The 26,012-nt window shown below is 48.0% G+C and overlaps 1 protein-coding gene and 1 long non-coding RNA gene across 4 annotated transcripts in view; one reads left to right on the forward strand and one right to left on the reverse strand.

The window, feature by feature from the left end:
- LOC113993033 overlaps window positions 1–26,012 on the reverse strand; it is a 59,584-nt gene that overhangs the window by 11,651 nt on the left and 21,921 nt on the right. Inside the window, exons 2-3 of one of the 2 annotated variants that reach the window (XR_005566688.1) lie at window positions 7,407–7,479; window positions 7,233–7,311 (exon numbers count right to left, since the gene is read on the reverse strand). This is a non-coding gene — a long non-coding RNA (uncharacterized LOC113993033). Of the gene's footprint in view, window positions 1–7,190; window positions 7,312–7,406; window positions 7,480–26,012 lie in introns of those variants that run through there. The other variant, XR_003542456.2, reaches the window with a different exon arrangement.
- MME (membrane metalloendopeptidase) overlaps window positions 17,298–26,012 on the forward strand; it is a 29,561-nt gene continuing 20,846 nt past the window's right edge. Inside the window, exons 1-5 of one of the 2 annotated variants that reach the window (XM_027730800.2) lie at window positions 17,298–17,490; window positions 20,137–20,304; window positions 21,393–21,428; window positions 24,641–24,802; window positions 25,716–25,796. In XM_027730800.2, coding sequence (XP_027586601.1) covers window positions 20,145–20,304; window positions 21,393–21,428; window positions 24,641–24,802; window positions 25,716–25,796 — 439 coding nt within the window. In that variant the 5' untranslated portion in view covers window positions 17,298–17,490; window positions 20,137–20,144. Of the gene's footprint in view, window positions 17,491–18,727; window positions 19,939–20,136; window positions 20,305–21,392; window positions 21,429–24,640; window positions 24,803–25,715; window positions 25,797–26,012 lie in introns of those variants that run through there. The other variant, XM_027730793.2, reaches the window with a different exon arrangement.

A 26,012-nucleotide genomic window follows, 5' to 3' on the forward strand; every position in this document is an offset into this window, starting at 1 on the left:
AGCCACACACGTCCTGCACACAGAGCAGGCCCAGCATCAGGCCCAGCATCCCCTCCCCTCTCTGCCCGCTGTCCCCGCAGCACCAGCTGCAGCTGCTCTCCCCGCGCACACGGAGGGAGTTAAGGTTTCCTTATTGCTCAACAAAAGCTGCTCTGTTGGGACGGTATGTTTGGGGTTTGGGACGCTCCTGCTGCCAAACACCTGCATTTATTCAGACACAAGTGCAAGAGGAGCTTGTTTTGTCGGTGCCGTTTCTGTGTCAGACACCAGTCCCGAGGAGGCACCCAGGGCAACCCTGCTGGGAGCTGCTCCAACGCTCACTCCAGTGTCTGTGCAGCACATGGGAGTGAGGGAGGAACCAGCAGCAGCCTGTTTGCCTCAGTGCTAGGGCAATCCTGCATGAGCAATGGTATGCACAGTGTGCTGGGGGGAAATCTCGCTCTTTATTCAGTTTTGCTTTTTCTTTCGCAATTTTGATGTCAGTTCTGACTTGCTTCCTTTTATCTGGCTAGTGAGATTTGCCCCTTTGTTCTATTTAAAGGGGTGTGCTTTATTTAATTATTTTATTATTATAGATAACATAATCAATACATGTATTTTAGTAAGGAAGACTTCACCTGACCTATTCTGTTTGTTGAGGTTGAAATTATCTTATCAGCTGAGAGACTAACAGGAGACTTTCCAAAGCACAGGGCTGTGCCCTGCCCCTGCCAGAGCAGCCAGCTGTAATTACCAGTTCACTTATGATGCCAGAAGGGCTACAGAAAAAAATTCAGCATTGCCTTTGGTGTTACACCCCAAAACACTGCCTTCAGATACAGCAGTAGAGATGAAGCACAGAAGGGAATCTGGATCTTGAGCTTGTCTTTCCCGTAGAACTGCTGGAATAGCAGTTATGCTGCAGGTCACCAGCTCCTTCAGCCCCTGAAATTCCAGTCGAGCTGTGCCAGCAGTGACACCAAACACTGTCCTTAAATCACAGCTCAGGCAGAGCTGAGGGGGGAGAGCTGCTGCAAGAAACAGTTCTTTCAACACACCTGGTGCCCCCCGGGCATGGTCATTAGTGGTCATTAGTGGTCATTAGTGGTCATTAGTGGTAGCACGGTGGGCACAGGGGTGTGTGAGAACCAGCCAGGAGTGGTACAGCTGAGAGGGGAGACTGTCAGCACAGCAAGAACCACAGTAGATAAACTGATCCCACTGAGAGCTGCTGAGAGCTCCTCCAACTCAATCACTGCTCCTACAGCACGTGAAATCAGAAAAGAGCTCAAACAGGAGTTCAGATTAGCCCTAAAAGGATCCTCTTACAAAGGCTTTGGCAGAGGCATTTCATCACTGCCATACACCAAATCTGGACAAGCAAGCCCTGGGCTCTTAATCTGCTACCAATTCCAGAAACCATCCACAATCACTTGGGTGGCTGGATCAGAGTCAGCTGTGTGGGAAAGAATGTGAGCCTGTCACCTTCAATGAGTGCATGTCCACCCTGCACTGATCCTGAGCCTGACTGCAGAGAACTGCAACTTGAGCTGGGATTCACACACAGCACTTGGTACAATTTGGGCTGTATTCTGGATATCCATGACTCAGCTATATCCTCCTCTGATTTCTTTCAACAAAAGTTTTCCTGGTTCTCCTCACAGAAGCTGAGTTTACACACCTATCCCAGAGAACATGCAGGCTGATCCCACCTTCACTTTACACCAGAATTTATTTAGCACGCCCAGGCCACTCTACCCTTAAGAATCCTGTTTCCTGACTCAAAAAACAGAGAACATGTGACCAAAACACACAAGTGATCCAGCATTTAATATCATCTTGGTGAGGCTTCAAATAAATGCACAATGTGGAGGGAAATCAACATATATTGGGAAAAAAAGAACATCTTAAAAAAATGTTACCCGAATGTCTGCCTGAACACTTTGTTATTAGTTTTGCACACACACACTGGTCCGAAGTGCCTGACAAACTTAACTCCTGACCCCATACAACGTGTCCCACAGGTATTGCAACCTGTTCCTTGCCCCCAGAACTCCCAGACACCACAATGATGTGTAACTTTAGCCCGTGTTTGCCCCCAGGGCTTTGTGTGCAGTGTGCCCGTGTCCTCCTCGTGTGCCCAGCAGCAAACTGGCCAACACACAACACAACACAGCCAGTGGGGCAGGTGGGCCCTTGGTGAAGGTTTGGACTTGGGATCCAACCAGATTTACTATTTGCAGAATAATCCTCAGGACAGGAACTTGTCTCAACAACAGCGCAGGGCAGGTGAGATCTGTAACTGGGGCACCTACTTCCAGTGACACAAATATGTTGTTCCAAATATCCCTGATGCCAGAGTGGGAAAAGCAGAGGACTAATAACTGCAGCTAAATCCCATCCTCCTGGCAGGGAGAACACAGGGTGTGTAGCAGCCAAAAATTCTCCCCAGAACCACACACACCACAGGAATCTCCATCTCAAAAACGAGGCTGTGTCCTTTTGCTGCCTTTCATGTGACACAGTCACTGTGGTAACAACAGGTCTATCAGATATTGAGAAACATCTGATATTATCTATTTGAACTGTAGTGTGCAGGATAATTATAAACAACAATCACCCCCACCAAAGTGCAGCAGCTGGGAACAGAACAGCTCCTCTGCAATGCCCAAAAAACCAGGAGGCACAGAAGGACTGGGAACAGAATACTGCAGAAAACCCTAATACAGCTGCATATCAAAAGGAATAAAGCTCCCGATGGAGTTCTCAGAAAGAAAAGAATTCTATATTTGGCCTTTCTGGAGATGTAATGACCTGACCTCATCACCTGGAGGGTAAACTGCCCACCCTGTTCCACTGAGAGGGAATCTGAAAAATGATGGACGGGATCAGGAGAAATTGGGACTTTCTATAGCAGAATCAAATATAGCTCATTTGGCTTAAAGACTTCTAGTTGTTTCTGAAGTCTGACATAGATTTTCTCAAGTCTTTGCATTCCACCCCAGCAGTGAACAGCACCTGCACAACTGGGGGTTCCACTCTGTGACCCCCCAGGGGTCTGAACCCCAATACTCAACAGTTCAGTCAGATTGTCACACTTGCCAAATTAAGCCACTGTGAAAATAAAAAGGATCAATGCTCTGATCTTCCATTAGGATTGACATGAAAAAGTTTCAAATCCACTTTGAGGAATTGGTGCAAGTCAGATCATGTTAATAATGGTCCAAAGATCTCATTATTTGGGGCTTACTTATTATTATTTACTCTTCTGTAAACACAGGTTATCACAGAATCCCTGAGGTTGGAAAAGCCCTCCCAGCCCGATGCCCACCTTGTCCCCAGCCCAGAGCACTGAGTGCCATGGCCAGGCCTTCCTGGGACACCTCCAGGGCTGGGCACTCCAAACCTCCCTGGGCAGCCCCTGACAGTGCCTGACCACCCTTTCTGTGACAAAATCCCTCCTGATGTCCCACCTGACCCTCCCCTGGCACAGCTGAGGCCGTTCCCTCTCCTCCTGTCCCTTGTTCCCTGGGAGCAGAGCCCGACCCCCCCCGGCTCCCCCCTCCTGTCAGGGGGTTGCAGAGCCAGAAGGTCCCCCCTGAGCCTCCTTTTCTCCAGGCTGAGCCCCCCCAGCTCCCTCAGCTGCTCCTCATACGACTTACAATATACAGATTTAAATTTTGAACTCCTACCTTTTCATCCTCCCATCCCTGCCCCTGCCCTGCATTCCTGATGGCTCATTCGTGTCCCACCGACCCTGGAGTCAGCACACGGGATCCAACATCCCCAGAGGTGCTGCAGGAACAGGGCAGTGGTTTGGTTTCTGCAGGAGGAGCTTCCCCGGGTGCTGGGGACACCTCACAGCCTCTCCTCTCTGTGTGCCTCGAGCCTGTTCCGAGGGCAAACAGGGCCCTGCTCATTCCAAGGGCTCTGGGATCCTTGGCTGGGCCCCCCAGTGCCCAGCACGGTGGGTTTGGTTTCTGTGTGCACTGCACTGCACCAGGGCTTTCCTGAACCTCTGCATCACACAGTCAGCATTTCTTCCCTTCCACCACCGTGTCCCAAAAGAACCCTTTCTATGCCCAATCCCTAACTGTCATTCTGGGGAAAAGTCTGTATGGAAAATTATTGTGTTGGAAACATGTATTGAAAGAGCTGCCAGGAGTACACAATTTGAAAGTAGTAAGAGCAAGGCAGAGCACTGTGGGCTTTGGCCAGAAGAAATTTTCACTCCAAAAATCTTATTTCATATACACAATAATTTCCCCAAAGAAACAGTGCTGTAATGCTAATAATGTTTATGGGATGGGGTGGATCTCTTCTGAACACTGGCACAAAATTTAAATTAATTGACATGAAGCATAATTTACCTTGAGTGCTCTTTATTAGGCACCACTGGCAGCTTCTCCTGAACTAGGAGGAATAACAATTAACTTCAGATGGAAATATGAAATCTAAATTACAGTTGCTAAATCTAGGAAGAGCGAAGAGAAGATTCTATTATAATAAGATATATTCAAATTACATACAGAGCACCTTTAATTTAGGAGAGTGGGCTCGTTAGGAATGACAGAAATGTGGATAGATTATGAAGTTTAGTATTTCTTCATATTTCTCAAACTGGATCATGAGCCACACAAGACTGCACCTTGTTTTCTCTCATAGTTTACGTACAGAAAATCTTAGACAGCTTCCCCACTGCCAGATACAGACACAGCTTATGTTCTACTGGGCCTATTTTCCAACCTAAACCTTCCAAAAATTACTGAAGAGGAGACCAGGAATGCTTGAAACTCCAAGACACACCTCCTGTCCCAAACCACTCTTCCCACTTAAAGATGTATTGGAATTTGTTCAGGGCCCAAGTTCCCCCCTGTGGCTCCAGCTGTGCCAGCCCCGCTCTGCAGACACGCCTGCCATGGGCTCCACCCCACATGTGCTTGGGGCCTGGGGCTGCTCCCCACCTCCTCCTGCCATGAGGGACCAGCAATGGTACCACCCAAGGACATCCTTTACCAGACTGCTGGGCTTTTGTGGCAGGGCTCTGTGTTCCAGAGCCCCAGGCACTGTTCTCAGACAGTCTCAAACAGCTTCCATCTCTGTTCAGACAATGACACGTCACTGTCCCCTCCTACGTGGTCGGCTCACACTCAAGTTGTGAGATTTCATCTCTGGAAGTCACATGGGAAATGGAATAAACTGAATAAAATCCCTGGTGAGAACTGCAGCTGACTGATACAGAACTAGCATGTTCACAGGGCCCTAATTAAACCCATTATTCTGGTACAGTAAAGGGGAGGAAAGAATTTATAAGACAGAAGAGATTTTTTTCCAAAAACATGTAAATAATTTATAAATTCAAGTTCTAATGGAAAGCAGGTGGGACTTGTACTATAAATGGCTGCAGCTCTAGAAAACTGAGATGTTCACTGAACATACCTGCCAGGTAACCACAGAACACTCTCCTTTAGAAAACAGAAAATCCAGAAAAGTGAATTTTTGTTTTAGCAGAGCATAATTCTAACATGTTAAACTGTATGATCCTAAGCAGCACCTGGAAACAAACAGCAGAACTACGTGCTGTGTTAGAAACTGCTGTAACATTGCAGACATTCCTGCCCTGCTGCTTTCCCCTAAGGCAGAAATGTCCCCAGTGAGAGCAGGGCCAAGGCACACAGGGCACAGACAGACCCACAGACAGGGCAGGCTGAGCGTGGGGGGAACACAGTGCAACCCCCTCTGAGCAGTGTGCTCAGACCTGGGAACTGGGGTTTCAGCTCCTGTGGGCACTCAGCTCCCGGGACTCCCTGGTGTCTCTGCCCCCCGGCACACACTGGGGTCTGGCAGCTCAGCCCACCCTCTGTGCCCCAGGTGTGCTGGGCAGTGCCCTCACACAGTTCCACAGGGGATGCACTGGGGAAAGGCCTTTGCTGGGCAGTGCCCTCACCCAGTTCCACAGGGGATGCACTGGGGAAAGGCCTTTGCTGGCAAGAGGAAAATATCAGCACTTCAAAACAAAGGATGACTGTGACTCTATTTCCAAAACCTACAAGTTCCATCTGCTTCCATCTTGCACTGGCTGTCACTGGGAAGGCTGGTGGGTATTTAAAAGGGAAATGTGCCAGGAGTTCCTTCTAACACCGGATTTTTAAGTTATTCTCCAAAAAAATCTGACTAGCCCCAGGGAGGCCATGACTTCCCAGCAGGGTGTTTGCCATGAAAGCACAAACACACAGAGCAGGTCGGAGCTCACCCAGGGCAGAGTCAGCCACAGCTGTAACCAGAGCAGAGACTGGCACTGACATTTTCTGAGGGGGGGGGGGTTCAGCTCTAATAACACATCCATTAATTTTCTCTTAGAAAAACCTGATCATGGAAAGCCAGTGGTGTCACCTCCTCAGGTGCTTCTTTATTCAATTCCATAGACCCAAACTCCCTAAATTTAGCAAAGGGTCCAGCAAGGTAAACCTTAGAATGTCAGCAAGTACTCCTTCAGAACTTTTGACATTTCAGAACTTCTAAATCTTCTGAGTTTGAGCTCAGAGAAGAGGAATAAGAGCACTGACTGCCCCCTGCTCTGAGCCCTACCAACACTACAGAAATGTCACACTCCCCAGGTCTACATTCCCCTTCACTGTGTTCTAAGCCTGATACAAGAAACTAATTATTATTATTATTACGTTGGAAAACGTTATTGTGCTTCTCCACCACGGAATGAGAGAAAAATGAAAAATAAAGTATCACTTGTTAATATCTTTAAACTAACTAAAGCTGGGAACTCAGAATGCATCTTAACAAAGCTGTGAACATCTTCATAGATAGAAGCTGATTCAAATGCCTAATCTTCAAACATGCTGCAAGCAGAATGGTTAATTTTTAAATCCCCCAAAAATTCGGATTATTCCCTCTAATCTCCATGAAATCATATGAAAGATAATGAAACACTATTTTGTTTTAATCATTATTGGCAAAACCATCTGAGAAATCTCCTGCTTTAATCTCCCCTAGCTGCCATGGAGATGACTGCAGCAGCAGTGATTCCCTGGCACCTGCCAGAGCCCAGGAGTGCTCCCAGCAGGAGGGCAGTGCAGCCAATGTCACCGTGAGCAGGGGACATTTCAGAGCTCATCTGAGCACCAGCAAGGGTTTTACAGGGAGTACAAGCTCATCAGAAAAGACACTCAAAAAACCTAAACCAGCACACATTTCAGTCTTGTCTCACTTCAAATTTTAATCTCGTTCTGCCTAGTTACCTTATAACAGATACAGAACACTTTAATTCGTCATCCCAGCAGTTTTAACAGCTTCTTAAGAAACCAGTATCTGCAGTATCTGCATCAGACACAGAATAAAAAAAGCCACGTGTAAGATAAAGGTAAAATACCTTTTCTTTATCATTACCACCCCGTATCAATTAAGAAGAATACCTGAGATATCTAACATTAGGCTATCCAAGACACAGCAGGGTGTTTCAGGAGTGTTTCAGAGCACAGATAAAACCTGGAAAAAGGTAGGAATAAATATTTATAAACACTCTTGTGATTTCTGACTTGGCTCAGCCATCTTTATCAGAGCAGAATATTATTTACATAATAAAATCAAACCCCTATCTGTAAACAAAAACTAATAATCAGGGCAATAACGTGCTGAGGGCAAAGGATTTTTGTCTCAGGTGAAACAAATGTAACTCATAAACACGAGAGCACCAGTCAGAGAGAAATGACATCTGCCCAAAGCTGAAGAATCAGCTGTAAATGATGCACAAACAAACACAGTATTTACCAAAAACTGTCAGGAAAAGCTTGAATAAAATATAAGGCAAAAGAAACCTCTCTGTGAAGAAATTACAAACTGCAAATGGAAACAGCTGAAATCTCAGAACGTAAAGAGAAGTTCCTTTGTGCTGCATTTGAAATGAAGGAAGGCCCAAGCTGAGGTGGAGGCAGAGATGCTCCCAGCCCTCCCTGGGCACTGCAGGGGCACCCTCCGGGCACGGGGCTGGGCAGCAGGGAGGGTGGGGTCACCCCTGCCTGCCAAACCCCAAATAAACATCCCCAAGGGCACTGGGTGTGCTGAGAGCTCAACACCTCCCACCCCGGGGGGATTACACAGCACTGCTCCACTGAGAACACCCTCTCAAAGGAGCTGCCCGGGACAGGGGGCTGGGGATAGTCCCTGTGGGCAAAGGGGGATTGCTTTCCATGGGATAGTCCCTGTGGGCAAAGGGGGATTGCTTTCCATGGGATATTCCCTGTGGGCAAAGGGGGATTGCTTTCCATGGGATATTCCCTGTGGACAAAGGGGGATTGCTTTCCATGGGATATTCCCTGTGGACAAAGGGGGATTGCTTTCCATGGCTGTGCTTGGCTGGGATCATCCACAGGAAGAGGGGGCTGCTGGAGGGACACACCATCCCTGTACCCAACAAAAGGAGGGAAGACTAGCTAGAGAAAACTATTTCTGAAACTGCCAAAGGATTCCAAACGCTGTAAAACCACACACATGGATAAAGGGAACCAAAGGGAAACTGCACTCGGGGAGGGCTTGTGGGATTTGACAGCCATGGCTTTGCACCATTCCCTCACCTAAAGCAGGAACAGCTGGGACAGAAATAATTCTGAAAAGGATGAAAATAAGGAAAATCATTCTGTTAGTTCTGAGCCTTTCTGAATGTTTTCCAGAGGAAGTCTTGCTGGAGTGAAGGTCAAACTGTAAGTGTAACAGTAGTCTAAGACAAGAAAAACTTAAAGGCCTATGAAAACATGTGAAAATTACATCAGCACATTATTGTATTTCATAAGAATCTTCATAAAATAAATACTACCATTTCCAGTCCTCAGAAATGAAGAATGGATGCCACAATTTCCACACAAGTAAGTTTAACCGAGTGTATTTTCTAGATCTTCACACATGGTGAGAAGCAACTGCCACACACCCGAGGCAGGTAAGTGCTGTTGTCCCCTGCAGAACTGAACGTCAGGATTTCTCTTCCCCAGGAACTCTGCTTGGCAAATGCAGATCCAGTGTCCACCATCATCTCCCCCACCAGTGAAGAAGCAGAGACCCCTGTGGCCATCTCTTTTATCTCCCTGAGTGAGAGGGGACAATAACCCTGCGCAGTGGCCTCGGTGCCTCAGGCAGAGCCCCCCTGCCCCAGGGCTGCTCCCAGCCGGGGTCACCCACCCTGCCTGGAGCTGCTGGCAACCTTCAGCCCTCCTTGTCTCTGCAGCCTTTCAAAAGCTGATTCCGTGAGGAGGGAGGAAGGGACAGTTTGTGCTTGATGTTGAAACTGCAAATTTGTTTTCCAGAAGCTCTTCAGACTGGTAGTTTTGATCATATTTTAAGAACTCACAGCATGACACGCAGAACTATCAGCCCCTGCTGCTGTCACAGAAAGGCAAACTCTGCTGTCTCTGAGCTGGGTATCAGTGGCATAAATACAGTGCAAAGCCAAGGACTGCCTGGAATTACTGCACCTGCAGGGGAGAGCTACTCTGAGCTTGTGTAATAACAACAATAAAAGGTCATTGTACCACTTGACAGAGATAAACCCCAAACTATTAGGCCCAAGGAAGACTCTGGCATTATCCCACTCCTCTCAAAGTCAGCACTTTCAGAAGCAAGTGTTTTCAGTAGTGAGGATGCCATCAGTGATGTTGCAGTGGTTATGGAAGCAGCTGAATTTATCTCCCTGTATTTAAACAAGACTTAAACTCACTGCAACTTCAAAACTGTTCACAGGAATGAACCAATTCGGCATGAGCAAGTGCAGTTGGACTGCTGCAGTCAGGAGATATGGACATGGATCCAAACCAGTCTGAGAGATGCTGATACACATCACAGCTATGAGAAAATCTGAATTTGAGGTTGGACTCAAATTTCACAAGTCAAACCCACTGCTGATCCAAAACTAGATCCGAACGGGTCAACTTTACACACAGTTCTACACTCACTTTGCTGCACAGGTAAGTGGACTAATTTTTAGTGGTCCTTTTTCAGGGTAGTCACTAAACAGAGAAAAGAATGCTAATTATGGTTTGGATTTCTTTAACCTGGAAGCAAAACCAGCAGTTCTGTGCTACTGTGACAAAACTGCCCACTTGTTTTCTGTCTTTTCCTACCCTCCACTCTGTCCAAGACCAAAGCTTATTCCAAGGCATTGAGACATGGAGTAGGGGGAGGAAAGTATTTTTAGGTTATGTGTAATTTTCCCTTCCTCTCTGGAAAGTAAACAACAACAGAAGTTTGTACTTGTCTGAGTTTTGAGTAAGAATAAGCCAGGACTCCACAATAAAATCACCTGACATTTAACAGACACTGATCTCCCCAAAACACACGAACAATGTGGTGCCACAGAGCCTTATAAATGGTAAACAGGTAGAATGGAGGAAAGCAGAGACTTCACCACTTTTTAAACACAATTATATGTTCCAGGATCAGAAAGGAGCAGTAGTCACATATACCTACTGTACATTGCATGCACAGTGCCTGGCTAATGTGTATTTTAATATTCACCTCTCAGCAAATATGTAAATATAAATTCTCAGTGAAAACACATCATATGCTCTAAGTCAGGCATGTGTTACCAAGATAATTTTGAACATCTATTTCTGCACTTTAAATGATAAAATCTTTGACACTTTTCCTTGTTCTCTACAAAATAACTATTTTTCTACTTCTCATCTCTCAGTTTTATGTGTATTTAGAGACGTCCTAGTTCCCTGCCAAAACTGGTGGTGTCTTTAAAACTTCTTAGGGAATTTAATAGGTCTGGAAACTCTTAGTAGGCTACTAAATCCCCCTGTAAATCCTGGCAAATTCCCAGACTGCCCATTCTCACAGGGATACATGGCCTAATTACAAACCCATTAAACACTGCGAGTTCAAGGGTCTGCTTTAACCCTGCAATTATTTGATCCTCCTCACACAAACAGCCTCAGTGAAACAGAGACGAGCAAAAAAGGACAGAGCCAACAGGAAAAGAGAAGCAAAGACAGGGGCAGAGGGAAGGCAAAGGGAAATTGTGGGGACAGTGAGTGGCAGTGGGAAAACACTGAGCAGGGAGGGAAGAGCACTGGGATAAAGGGGCAGACACTGCTGGCACTGTGTGAGGAACCTGTGCCAGGGGCACAGGAACGAAGGTGCCAGGATGCCGGTGCCGTGCCCCTTCTCCTTCCCAAAGGAACGGGAGCAGCTCTTCCTGCTCCCCAGGAGCCACAGCCAGGCCCTGCAGGGGTGGGATCCCTGATGGGATTCCCCAGCTCAGGTGTGCTGTCCCCTGTCAGCTGAACACAGAGAGGAGTTAGCTTTACCACACCTGCTTCCCTGGGAGTGTGCTCGGGCACCGCAGCCAAACACAGGGAGCACAGTCCCCACCCAGGGCCCGTGTCCCAGCACAGCCATGTCCTGCCTCTGCTCTCACCAGTGAGGCACCACCAGCTTTGCCACAGGCCCGAGGGAAGGCAGGACAGTTCCTCACTGAGACAGTCAGTAGAGATCTGCTTTCCCATTTTCACGTTCACACAGCTTTGCCCTTTCACATTTTAACACAGAAAAGCCAATGGGAAACATTAGGAAACCCTGTTGGTTTTCTGTCCCAGATCTACTACTTGGTGTGACCTAGAAGGATGGGTTGGAACAGGACAGCTCTCCCTGGGTTCTGACAGTCCAGAGTCAGCATTTTTTCCTCCCCATTTTCCATACAGTACTCATGTTATACAAGCCGTGTAGTTTGACATTTCAGATTAAAAAAGACCGAAAAGAGACATTTAAGTCATGGACTTGGTTCAAATGATCTCATTGTGCAGGGCCATGGAGCCAGCTAATCTGTGACATTGAAACACAACTTATTTTTCTTGCTGATGTCATTTGGATGGTGAAAAGAAACTCCCTCTTTGGGTGCCAGCAGTGAGAAAGAACCAAAAAATGCAGTTTATTTGCCACTTTGCCAGGCAAGGTGGTACCACCTCCTGCTTTGTTAAGTTGTGGTTGGTTGTTTTCCAGCGACCCAGACATTACTTAGGGATATTTTTAATCTGTCATCTTAAATTGAGATGTTTCTTTCCTCTGTTTTGAATACCTTCCAGCCTTTATAGTCTTCCTGATGTAACTGTACTCAGCACTCCCAGCAAACATGGCTTGTAGTGCTGAGCATGTGGATCAGGCTGGGAGTCCATCAATGGCTCCTTTTTTTAACAGAATATGGCACTGAAAACAATCCCACCCTTTGGCACGGCATAACCTGAGCAGTGGCTGTGCCACTCTGGACACTCCTCCAGCCTGCTGGGAACACACACGTCAGGCTCTGCTCTTGAAGAGTCTCTCTCTGCTGGAACAGCCTCCTCAGCCACCAGCCATCTGACGTGCTCAACACACCAGAGCCACGCTGGGGGTGTGTATTCACACACTGCTGTGCCCCAGGGCTTGTATGGAGTTATAAATAATGGGATATTTTCAACACAGGGACAGGATGCTTCAATTCGTGCACGAGAGGTAAAGACACTCACTGAACTCCAATCACTCAATGCACCTTCACGGCAAACAACAAAAAGACTCAACAGTCTGATACTTGACAGTGAAAAGGAAGATTATTCTATTGTTGAGAAAATGGGTGCTGTTCCTCTCATTATCTAACAGTGAAACGAAAGGCAGGGAGTAGGGCTGCAATCCCGTTATCCTTAGGGCTGGCAGTGCCAGGGGTAGCTCTGGGACATATTTTACTCTGTAATGCTCTCCCTAGCCTTTCAGTGATAACCAACCCCTCCTGCCAGCTGCCAGATTCTGCCATACTCTCTACTTTTTCAAAAACACCAGTATTAGAAACACATCACAAAGGCATTTGCTGCAGCACTCAGGGCTACTCTGATGCTCTCAGAATATGCCATGACGGTGGCATCCACATGAAGTGCTGTGCAGAACTGAGCAAAGCTGCTCAAATAACAACCCCTGGACTAGTCATCTGTAAACCCTCCTATGGATCCAAAAACCTGTGCTCCTTTGTTTGTCAACTTTAATTATCTCGTGCAGACACACCAGGCATTATGATTCAGCTTCAAACAGCGCCGCAGTCCAACACATTATCAGCCCTAATCTTGTTCCTTAGTGGAATCCAGCTGCTGTCACTGAGCCAGGAGACACACAGAGCATAGACTGCACAAGCTCCTAATCAACATCCTCTCACATTTGGGGTCCCCATGCACCTCCTGCCCCTGGCTCACTCTTTGATCAGTGTTGCTCCCAACTCTCTGGCATTTCCTATCCCAAAGCCACTCCAAACACATCCCACATGGTCATCCCACTGCTCCCACACCTGCCCAACCTCCCACAGCCTCCACTGCCCAACCACGAGGCTTGTGGGCAACATCCACCTCTGCAATAAAGGCACCCTGGAAATCACTGGACACAAGGCCTAAGAGTGATGAAGATGATGATGGCACCAACAAAACACAAAGTGCAGGCTTTTGGGGTGATGCCAACAGCTGTGGATCCCTGGAGCTGCAGGGCCCCAGTGCAGACAGCTGCTTGGAAACACAGCAGGGTGTTGACTCCTTGGATTTTGCATGTCCCTGGTAGTTTCTGCTCCAGTTGTTGCTGGAGTCAAGGCCTCTCTGTGTTTCTGCTCACTGTGGTTTTCAGTTAACCAGAGGAGTGTGACTAAGCTTTCATCCTCGTGTTTGCACTGTGCAGGAAGCCCTGTGGTTAATGCTTCTGAACTCTCCTATCTCTGGTCTCTGTGTTCACACCATTACCAGCTTTCCTGCCATCTGCATATGGCACGTGCAGTTTCACACCACTTCCACTTTTACCCGTTTCTTCCACAAAACACACCCACTGTCTTCCCAGTACTTACAATGATGACTCCCTGCATGGGTGCACAGAAGTTCAGGACCCCAAGGGGCCTGTTAGCCACTGTTAACTGCAGCCTCGTGTGTGGCTCTCAGGCAAGCTCAGAAACAGCCAAAAGAAAAATAAAAAGCAGCTTTTCAGCCCAGGGTTTTATCAGGCTTGCAAACACCTGCAGATCAGTTGCACTTCGAGGCCCTGACCTAACAAAGACAAAGCCTTGGAACACAATACAATTAGACCTGAATAATTTAGGCACTGAAACAAGGATTCTGAGACCCAGGCTGTTTACTTTCCTGAATGAGGAATTACCCACGCCTGGATTCAGTACAAACCTATTGAGGAACAAACCCATAACCCAGTGAGGAAACACTCAGGCTGCTCAGACTTTAACACCTCAACTCCCTCTCCCAGCCCAGCTGCACCGAACACACACACATCCAGGGAGGGAAGGCAGCAGGTTCTCCATTCCCCTCTGCCTGGACACAGGCTGTGATGGGCAGGAGATGAGCAGCACTGAGGTGAGCAGTCACACACACAGGCAGTATCCACTTGGCTGCTGTTGGTTCCCTACACCTTGGCTTTGCTGCTTTGGAAAGTGAGCTTCTCTGAAAGGAAATACAAGTATCATCAAGGTGGTTTCACAGGAGTGTAAATGAGTCCTAATGTCCCAAATGCCATCCCAAAGTCATTCTGGGATTAACATTTTGCTGTGGTCAGTTTGGACCAACTGGAGAAGACAGTATTGAATGGGTCTTTGGCTTTTCTTCACTCCATGGAGAATTCCAGCTGAGCTGTTGTGACACCGCTTGTTTTTCTGATGGCTGATCAGTGCACCCATTTTTTTATGTTTTTCTACCTACCTGTGGGTGTAGTTTTTGGAGAAGCTTCCTTCCCTAGCCAGATTTTTAAGGGACAGTACTGCTAAGGGATAGTGCTGCTATCTCCCCTCAGATTAATTAGCATTGAGCGGACACCTTTCTTTTTCAAGGACACCGATTTAATGACCGTATGCTCTTTCATTAACTCTTTTTGCCCATTATCTGATTCTCTAAATTGTATGCTGAGTGTTATTTAGTTCTATAAATTTACCATGTATTTGTTTCAACCTGGTGGTTGTCCATCAGGAGTCCAGGGATCAGCAGTGCCAGATCCCATCAAACTTGTCCCTAAAGGATGAACCTGGAGAACTTATCCTGCAAGCAGCAGGATCACTTGAGTGTAGAACACCAAAGGAAGGTTATAAGGACAAACTATTTATTCTTATCTCTAAATGTGAGGGTTTCATTGTTTCTTTCAATTCTGGGGTGAACTTTCTGTTGCTGGTTTGGTTTCGTGTTTCTTATCTTGGTGAAATCAGAGACAGGGGAAGGTGATTAAGAGAGAAGCAAACACTGGGTGTTTGCTTCAACACCAGCCCAATGTGAGCTGGTAACAGAATGAAGCCTCAGGTCTCTCATCCCTAAAATTATAGGGTTGGAAAAGCCCTCTAAGGTCACCAAGTCCAGCCATTCCCCAGCACTGCCAAGGCCACCTCTGACCCACGTCCCCACGTGCCACATCCACCTTTAAATCCCTCCAGGGATGGGGACTCCACCACTGCCCTGGGCAGCTGTGCCAGGGCTGGACAACCATCTCCTTGAAGAAATGTTCCCTAATATCCAACTTAAAGCTCCTCTGGAAGAATCTGAGCCATTTCCTCTTGTCCTATCACTTGTTATCTGGGAGAAGAGACCGACCCCACCTCACTGTTGTCTCCTACTACAATCCTTGCCTCTGCTTGCCCACGGGAGCAGTGATAACATTTTTCTTAAGAAGGATATCACACTGTTGACTTTGTGGGAGTTCTCCCTACGAAAGGCCCAAGCAGAAATGCCAGCACTTGACTCACAGATCACACCTCTCGTGGCCTGGGCATACACCAAGGTCTGCTCCCTCTTTCCAAGCACGAGGTTCTACAAGAGTGGAAAGTCTCTCACAGGTACGTCAGTTCTCTTCGGGCTATTTACAGATTTCCAGATGAGTTTGTTCCTTTTCTCTCTCTTTGTGGTGAATTAGGCAGTTCTGCTTTTTTGGTTCACATAAAATTTTTAAAACAAATCCTTTTCTGACATTTTAGTTCAGTCTGATCACACATCACCCTCTGCTTCCCGAGCTTGGTTGCAGTTAAGGCTGTGCTATAGGCAGCTGGTTACAAAATCACATGTATTTTTAATGACTCCTCTATTCTTACATTGCCTGGTGAGATTTGCTGTTGTTTAAGGCACCAGGTAATTTCAGGAGTGACCTGCAGGAGCACATGGCTTGTTCCAGGAACCGGACTGGAACTCTGCAAGAATTAATGCCGGGAAGGTTGAAAGTGAGACATTTATATTAATTAGAACACTGATCCTGGAATAGATATAATCAGCCTTTCCCCCACTCTTCTCTGTAAGAAAATACAGTATTTTTGTTCTCTTTCTGTTTGAAACATTATTCTTGCCCTTTTTTTTAGACTTCCATTGTCATTTTGGTGAGTAAAACCTCCTTCTTCAGAGGTTCATTTTGCAAAAGTGCTTCATTTTTACAGCCAATGCTCAGTTATCAGCCTCCCCTCTCCACTCCATCTGCCCTGTGGATCACTCACAGGGCAGTTCCATAAAGAAGTTGGGATTCAGTTTCCACTTTTCTTGGAGAGGAAATCGCCCCTCTCAAGCCACAGACGTTTTCGTGTGTGTAGCTGGGAACAAAAGCTTTCAGAAATTCCAGCTGCCATGTCTGTGTCAGAGGTAATAAAGGTGCTTTTAGGAAGGCAGCAGGAGTGAGCGTGGTGCCTGGTGTGAGCGAGAGGAACGATAGCAACTCACATTGCTGCTTCTGATGTTTGCCAGTCTACTAGTAAAAATGAAAATTAATTACAATGAAACTTTGTAAGAACGAAACAAGTATCTCTTGGTACTCGGTTGGTTAAGAAATCTTACGACAGAGCCGAGAGCTGCTTCTCCGCGCAAGAAGTCCCAGCTGTCTCCCTCCCGAGGAGAAATCACTCGGTGAATGAGGACATGAGATCCTGCAGAGCAGTACGTGACTGCGTGAATTTGACAAAGGCGATGGGTGCGCATGGAAGCGGGCACCGAGCCGTGCAGCCGTGCAGCCGCTAACCCTCCGTGCGCATCCCGCCGCGGCTCCGGCGCGGGGAGCGATGAGCGGGCGGGGCGGGCGCGCAGGTACCGCCGCTCCGGGGGCTCGGACCCCGCGCTCCCCCGCCCTGCCCTGGCCGCTGCCCCGGGGGCGGCTCGGCGAGGTGCTGAGCGCGGCTCGGCGGGGCGGGGGGGTTGTTTGTTTGTTTCCTGCCCCATCTCATTTTTATGATCGCGAAGAGGAAGAAGCCTTCAGGTCACCCAGAGAACTGCTGGGCCGGCGGACAAGGGCTCCTTTGATCGGCTCGGCTCGGCGGGCGCGGGCAGCGGGAGCGCCCCGGGCGCGGATGTCCCGGCCATGCGGGCGCCCCGCGGCCGGGGGCCGCCCGGCACAGCCTCGCTAGCCTAAGCCCGAGCCTAAGCCCGAGCCTAAACCTAACCCCGCGCCGCCTTCCCCCGGGACCCGCGGGCGCAGACCCGCCGCCTCCGCCCGGCGCCGCCCGGGGATGTGCGTGGCGGCCCCGCGGCCGGAGCCCTGCGAGCGCAGCGGGTGAGTGCGGGGACGGGGCTGCGGGAGCGGGGCGGGCGAACGGACGGACGGACGGACGGACGGACGGACGGACGAGTCCCCGCGCGGCTCCCCGAGCCGGCAGCCCCAGCGCGGTGCTCCCCGAGCCGGACGCGGGGTCCGCAGCGGCGCCCCGAGCCCGCGGGACGCCCCGGCGGGGCCGCTCCGGGCAGCGGCTGCGGCCGAGAGCCCTCCCCGCCCTGGGCGGCCCGGCCCGGCCCCACGCACCTCCCCGCGGGGCCGGGGCTCTGCGGGCTCCGGGGCTGTCCCGGGCTCCGGGGCTACGCCGGGGCTGTGCCGGGAGAGGTGAATCCCCCCGAGGGGCTGCCCCCGGCGCTGCCCCGCCGTAGCCCATCTATCGGCACGGGACAGGCGGCACAACTTAGCGAGAAAAAAAAGTATTCTCGTGACGCGCTGCATTTTCTGTAGAAACGAACGCTGGGAACCAAGTAAGCCACAAGCCGATTTTCAACGTGCCCATCCCAAAACCAAAAGATAACGCATTAATTAACTCCCCGTACCTCCTAGATCAGGATCAGTCAAAATATCGTCAGCTCTCTGCGGTGTCTAAGCTTTAGTAGGCAGAGCAAAGGGGATTCACAGAAGCACTAAGAGAAGTGTAAGGAAAACACAATACCAAGGCTTGTATCTGCTTAAATTACTCCTACACTTTCGCTGTGCTTGCAGTTAGCACATAAAGCAGCTTTTACCTGGTGTTCGTTAATGCAGATGGGATCAACTCCTTAAATAACTACAAGTAAAAATTAGTCAGACGCCTAGGACGCGAGGAAGAGTCCTGCAGGGACAGAAAGATTAGCTCACTTGGAAAAACTTAGCTGACTGCAAGGGACGTATTCGCACATGAAAGGTGCAGTGTTTCCTGCTGCTCTACTGAACTGTGTTCTCAGTGCTCAAAGTCACCCCCCGAGTCAGGAGATAAGCATCATTGCTTAAATGAGGCTCCAGGTATTCAGGGGATTCTGGCGACCGGTCAGTATTTAGACCATGTAAATAGCTTTTTTTGCTGCTTAATATGACTGAAAGTGAGAAAGGGATAATAGTTAATTTGCTTTTTTATTATCTATGAACTTTTATCTTGCAGTTAATGCAGGGCAGATTTCTCACTCCTTTACCTGGTTCTGTGGGATTTCAGTCCTGTGCCTCACAAACCACTGTCTCATTTGACCAAAAAACCTACTCATCAGAGAAAAACAGCAACTCAGGAGGCACGTGAAACCAATTGTACTGCTGCCTGTAGGTGTTGAAAGACACAGGCTGGGCAGACCTTGCAGGATTCCAGCCTCCTGAGCCATGGAAGAGCTGCGTTCTGGCACTGCCAGTCACCTCCTGCATCCTGATGTCCCAGGAGTAGTGACAGAAGGGGAGACATTTTAAAGGGAAGTAAAATGGTCTCTTTTTTCATTTAGAGGAACAGTGTCAGGGAAACAGGGGGTCCAGATGAAAAGCACAGACTGGGTTATGTGACAGACTGCTGCAGTTTGAGGAGACTAAGATGAACAGAAGTCAGCAATACAGCAAACTAGTTTAAAATAATGAAGTTCAATTCTTGGACTGGAATGAATGCAGAGACTGAGAAGGGTCCCTCGCTGACTTAGAGAAGGGAAATGCTGTAATGAAGGGTGACCTTTGTGTGAGGGGTCTAGTGAATGTGGGTGTTCCCATTATCTGCCCCAGCGAATGGGAAGGGTGTGTGCTCTGTTTTGGATGTAAAGAGCCCCAGGAAATGCCGCAAGTTTCCATTGTGAAATACTGAGAAATACATTGCTGTACGTGTAGGAATTGGGATCTCTGTCGGTGGAGGGAACTCTGGCCCTGGAGGGAACTCAGACCTGCCACCAGCAGCACTGCAAAGGTGGCCCAGTTACCTCTAAGGAGCAAAAGAAATACAACCTTAAATTGTACTGCCTGAGTTCCCCCCGTGAGCCCGAGCCTGTTCCCACTGTCACCAGCGTTGCGTGACTCCTGTTTCACACAGCTCTAACCTCAAAAGACAGGCCTGGTTGCAGTTCTTTAAAAATTGCTGTGAAGACTCACTATCTTCAGTGTGAATTTGACAGGCTCCCAGCAGAGCCTGAGTTTTTTTTTCTATTTTTAGAGCCAGCTGTAAAGCTGTAGTCAAGAACTGCTTACATAATATTTTAAGAAATGACAGCCAAGCACAATGGCATATTTTGACCTTTGGCATTAGATAAGTAATTGGCAGATTAAGTTAATTTTTATTCAAGCAGAGAGACTTGCTTTTCACTCGCTTGTGAACTCCTGTACCTTCACACCAGATTAAACCTCACGGGTAAATTTTCAAAACAGCTTTTGGTTTGTTGGCCTTCCTTTCCTCTCTGGTGTGAAGGAAGCTCCTCCACGGGAAGGAACATCCCCGTGCTGCTCTCCATCAATGACAGGGAGTGCGTGGTACGTTGTGGGGGTGGGGGTGTGCACGGGCCTGACAGCAGGGCAGGATTCCACAGTTCCTGACTGACAACCCAGCAGTGCTACAAAGAATCTGAAAACTCACCTAGAAAGCATCTTTGGTGCTGTGTAGCTGAGGAGCCGGTTCCAAACCTGTGGCTCAGTGTGGGTGCTCAGGGACTATTCCCTTCTCCTTTGCAGACTGGGTTATGGGCAAGTCAGAAAGCCAGATGGATATAACTGAAATGAACGCTGCCAAGCCAAAGAAGAAGGGGCGCTGGAGTGGCCTGGAGGTGGGGCTGGCCGTGGTGGCAGCGCTGTTGGCCATCGTGGCCGTCACCATGATCGTCCTGTACGCCACCTACGACGGTGAGTACGCGGCACCCCCGCAGGGGCAGGCACGGAGGGACAGCAAGGGGCTTTATGATGTGATCTGAAATGTAAAGCTTGAAACTGCTTCTTTCCAACCAGGACTCTCGGTAAGTTCATTTGTTCGTGCAAAGTTGTGGTAAACACAAACCATCTGCTTGTTCTAGGGAATATTTCTGTTTGTAATTAATGCCTCAGTAAGCAAAACCCCACCAATTACAACACTGGTGAAGAAAACAAACTCCAGGGCTCCCTTCGTGTTCCTGGAGATGTAGGAAAATCCTATTTTTCCTTTTGCAGGCTGTTGCAGCAGGGACTCTCAGTGAGTGTAGTGATCCTGAGAGGTTTTGTGCTTCAGCAGCCAGAGCAAAACACTGGAAAGTACTTCCATTCAGGGGTAAATACCCTGACAAGCTTTGGAAAAGACAATACAGAGAAGCTAAAATTTCCATTTGGGGTCAAACTAGAATGTTTCCTTACATAGGGAATTGTTTTGTTTCATTTTAAATGACTTAATAATTTTGTTTAAACTTTTTATTGAGGTCTAGTTCAATTATGGAATGGAAAAATGTCATTCTGAAATGAAAAATAAAAAAAGTTTTATTTCTAAAGACTCAAAAGGAAACATTTTCGTGTTCCTGAACCTTGTTTTTTGTTTAGAGGACTTCAGAGTGAATGTCTCAGAATTTTCGTAGAATTCCCCCCAGATCCTTTTGTCACTGTAAGGTATTGCTACGTTCAAACTGACTTTGCAACTGTCTCCAGTCCATGTGCTATTTTTCTCTGAATTTCTGTTTTAAAAATAGCATTTTGCCCACCTCCAATTGATTGATAGGACATTTTCCTCTGATGACCACAAAAATTCCACATGATGACTGACTAGCACTGAATGACCCTAAAGGGATGAAGATGATGATATTTTTAGAGCCTGATCCTATAAATATTCCCTTACTGAGTGTAAAGTGTCCATTCATATTTATCTTACTGTACACTGCAGTTAAATTGACTGTCAATGAAAATATTTACAGTAGGTTTGATTATATTGACATTCAGTAAAGAATTAAGAATATGATTGTATTCTCTTTTAGATGGGGTTTGCAAGACAGCAGACTGCATAAAGTCAGGTAAGAATGGAAATACATACCTTTTAAATTAATTTATGTCTTTTCAAGCAAAATTGCTACTGTGGAATGTTCCACTCTCTGCAGACAAGTATGGCACATGCAGGCATGGCATCTGCTACCCCACATGATTTTCTTAGCATAGTTCTCCTACAAAAGTAAAATCTTGTGCTGTGGAACTGTCAGATCTTACAAAATCATCCTTCGTGTCCAAAAAATTACAAATTTTATAGTCTGACGAGCTAACTTCATCCTTCAGTAACAACTGCATAAAAATTCTTCATTTACCTGCTGATCTGAACTCTGCTAGAGAACTGCTAGAGAATCCCCAGGGAAATGCAGACTTCCATGCTATGTATCCTCTTGTAGGAGGGGAACGGGTTGTTATCTGGGCTCTCCCTTTCCCCTCACCTCTAGTTCTCTTGGCCTGTTTTCTTCTCCACATCAATTCACACTGGTTTGGGTTTTTTTTGCCTAATTTACTTCTAGATCACAGAATGACAGAATCACAGAATGGTTTAGGTTGGCAGGGACACCTCCCACTAGCCCAGGCTGCTCCAAGCCCTGTCCAACCTGGCCTTGGACACTTCCAGGGATGGGGCAGCCACAGCTTCTCTGGGCAATCTTTCAGCTCTTAAGTTGAAACCCTCTTTCAGCTTAAAGCCATTAAATGTCCCCACTCTCTTTATAACACTCCCTGCACCTCATTCCTAGGCTCAGGAGGAGCCCCTCTCTCTCATTTCTCAGAGAAGGGAGCATTTATCTGGCTGTGCCAACATGTATTTCACAGGGGCTCTGTGCCAGCTCTGCCTTCTCCTTTCAAGCCATTTTCCATCATGCCCGTGCAGAGTTCTCTCCACGGCAGGAGGAGAGCCCTGCTCTGCCAAGGTGGAATCACCTGCTCTATCTGTAACAGGGCTCTTTTTTCATGGTGTGTTTTTCTGGGAAGCTTCTGAAGACGCAGCCTCTGAAATCCCTCTCTGGGTGTGACCTTGGGGCAGTCGTTCATTCCTTTTTCTTTCTCCACCCCTGTGGAATAACTTGGCTACCAAGTTCACAAAGGCTGTGGCCCCGTCACAGAGGTTGCCAGGGGATCTAAACCAGCAGCTCATTCCATGGCTCATTTCCCAGCACTGAACTCTCACCCCACTGAGCAAACACGTTGCCTGTTGCTCAGCCTTGGTACCTCCCATGAGCAGCATCGTGGGATGGCTCCGTGTTATCTCGTGCCATGGGCACCGTGGGACTCTTACACGGGTTCTCTGCATCATCACTGCCCCTCTGCAACACAGGGAGTTCAGCCCTGGGCTCTTTCCTTCGTTTCAGTCTCATTTTAGACAGGAGCCAGAGCAGCCCTGGGAGTTGTCCCCACACCTCAGTCCTGCTGGAGGCCCCTGTTGGTGAAGCCCCAAGGCAGTCCCAAGCTCAGGAACTGCACGTTGTCACCAGCACGCTCTAAATATAGGATTTATTTCAGGTGGTCATCACTGTCTTTTCATGACACTTCCAAGGTGTTTTCCTCCCACCATGGAAGCTCGTGCTGTGGTTTGGAATATGATCAATTTAGTTATCTACTGGATTTTTTTCATCTCTGGGGATGCTCATTTTCAGCTAAATATACATGTCTGCTAAAAAGGAGTTCAGATAGACTACGTGGTGATGAACCAACTCCAAAGGATAAGCAGGAAAAGTTTGGAGAAATGAGGCACAATGTAAAATGAAGAGCTAGCAAAAGTGCCTAAACTAATTGAGCAGAATGGTTTCACTCTTTTCTGCTTCTGTTAAAAGCTTTAACAGCATTTAACCACTGGAAAATAATGAAGATATTGATAGAGCATTTGAGAGAAGAGCTTCCAATAAAAGACCAGCAATAAAAATGTAATGAGAAGTCAACTGGTCATAGGCAGGGTAAAATCTCAGTAAGAGCACGGTGGTGTTACCCATGGATGGGGGAGATCCCCTGCAGGGTGGCACAGCACACACCATGGAATGGGACACTGGAGCACTTTTTGGCTGAGCTGACACTGCTCATTTCCCCGAGCTCAGACATCAGAAATGCCTGGTGAGCACAGGGGATTTTGATCTCTCCCCTGTTTCACCTAGGTAAGCACATTGTGTTGCTCCTGTATCCTCCCCAGGTCACCAGTTGTTATGACAGGTTATATTACTTTATTTGTAAGCTATTAGAGCAACAACTGGCACTGTTGCTTTAATAGCAACTGGAGTACTACAGTAAAATTAATCATTAAAAGTAATTGAGATAAGGCTTTACATTTTCAGTACAGGTAGGCAACTGAGTAAACCAGTGACCACAGTCTGGGTGGAAGAGGAATAGGAAAGAGAAAAAGCCCAGAAGGTTTATGGGCAGCTGATGGGAAACTCCCATAAGGAACTGGGTTTCACTGGAGAATCCGGTGTCATGATCGGTCAGTGACCAGTTGTCCTGGACAAGGCACTTCACGAGGGTCAACAGGGACAGCAAGAGGCACTATCAATTCTAGAGTAAAATGTGGAGTAAAAAAAGTGAGTGTAGCTTTAGGAAAGTATCAACAGAAAAACCTTCCTGACAAGAACTTAAAAGGTCCAACAAAGTCAATATTTTACTGAAATAGCCTGGATTCAGTTGAGCCTACATCCTACTCAAACAATTCCAGCTTTACCTCTGCCATGTCTCGTGCCTTTAATGCCCCTTTTCACCCCACTTCAATACAAAGAAGGGTAAGTCAGACAATGAAACTTTTACAGTTCATTTAGAACTGAGCGGCCACTGCAGGCAGCAGCACCCTCAGCACCCTCGACTCATTCACCCCTCAGCAAACCCAGGCAACCAGAGAATGTGGAGGCCGTGCTCAGTCAGGAACAAGAACAGCCATTCCTTGGTCTTTGCTCTGCAACAGTCAAGTGGGCTTCCCCTGTTCTGAACCGAATGTATTTGTGAGCTCCCCATTCCGAGCACACACCCCGGTGACCGTCCCCTGTCCGTGTGTGACCGTCCCCTGTCCGTGTGTCCCCGATGACCATTCCCTGTCCGTGTGTCCCCAGTGACCGTTCCCTGTCCATGTGTGACTGTTCCCTGTCCGTGTGTCCCAGGTGACCATCCCCTGTGACCGTTCCCTGTCCGTGTGTGACCATCCCCTGTCCGTGTGTCCCCAGTGACTGTCCCCTGTGCCCGCCCCTGTCCGTGTGTGACTGTTCCCTGTCCGTGTGTCCCGCAGCCGCCCGGATCCTGGAGAACATGGACCGCAGTGCCCAGCCCTGCGGGGACTTCTACCAGTTTGCCTGCGGGGGGTGGCTGCGCAGGAACGTCATCCCCGAGACCAGCTCCCGTTATAGCAACTTTGACATTTTGAGAGACGAACTAGAGGTCGTTCTAAAAGGTCAGTGGGGTTTGTTTGTGGACCATGTAAAGTTTCTTCTTTGCCTTTACATGTTATCCTAAGGAGTTGTGGTTTTCTAGCAAAGCTGAAAATACCACCAGATATTTTGGGGTTTTGTGTTCGGTGCCCCAAACTGTTTGCTCGAAGAAGGCTGTGGGAGTTATGCTGCTGTGTCTGGCACTGGGGCAGAGCTGACCAGACCTGCCCTTTCTGGTATCTGCTTATTATAACCACTGAAATGCCTACCCTGACCCTCATGCACTGACACAGCAGCCAGGCAGGTGAAGGAGGAGGAGGTCTGCCCATGCCCACACCAGCTGGAATGCTGGAAGCTGCTCCCCAGCAGCCCTATGCCCTGCATAGCTGTATTCCATCAGAAATCCCAAAGAACAGGCAAGCCATTTCCCAACCAGTCACACCATAAACTTGCAAACATTTCTTTTTCCACAAAATGCAACAGTGTCAAATGGAGCACAATTCCCTTTTTCAGACAAGAATAACAGAGTCAAAGAAGTCAGTTAATACTCAAGAAACCCTCTCCAAACCTCTCTCTCCACACTGAACATCCTTTTTTTACTTCACCTATCTCCTGGTTTTGCCAGCTGTGCCTTCACATGATAGCCTGGCCACCTAAAAACTGCCCCTGGGAAGTCAGAGCATTTGTGTTTCACCAAGGGTGACCCACAGAGTATCTCCTGACTCCTCTGTGCTCAGCTTATTAACACAGACCGATGTAATCACAAGGCATTGAACCTCCAGAGCTTTCCCCCCTCAGCTTTTGAAAGGCAAAGCCCCCCTGGCATTAGGGCTGGCACAGAGTATTTCCCATCCCCCTCAGGGCTGTGTGCCCTCCTTCCCTCAGCACTCCCAGCCCAGCTCAGCCATCAGCACGCACTTGCTGTCTGTGTTTCAGATGTCCTCGACACCCCCAGCACCAAGGACATCCCTGCAGTGCAGAAGGCAAAGACTCTGTACAGGTCCTGCATTAATGAAAGTAAGTGTCTCCTGAGTTTACTGCATTGACATCAGCCAAAGAATCCCACCTCCTCACACAGCTCTGCCTGTACCCCAGCCTGTGCAGAATCTGTCAGAAATTCTTAGTGAAAACTACAGTGCATCCATCCTAGAGAGTCAAATAGGAACATTAATTGTAGAGTTAGCACTGTATCTCCTGCTTTACCAGCTATGGTATCTTAGGTGAGATTACATT

This window comes from Pipra filicauda, unplaced genomic scaffold (genome assembly GCF_003945595.2).
Source record: "Pipra filicauda isolate LSUMZ 115617 unplaced genomic scaffold, ASM394559v2 scaffold78_size3787270_pilon, whole genome shotgun sequence".
Taxonomy (NCBI): Eukaryota; Metazoa; Chordata; class Aves; order Passeriformes; family Pipridae; genus Pipra; species Pipra filicauda.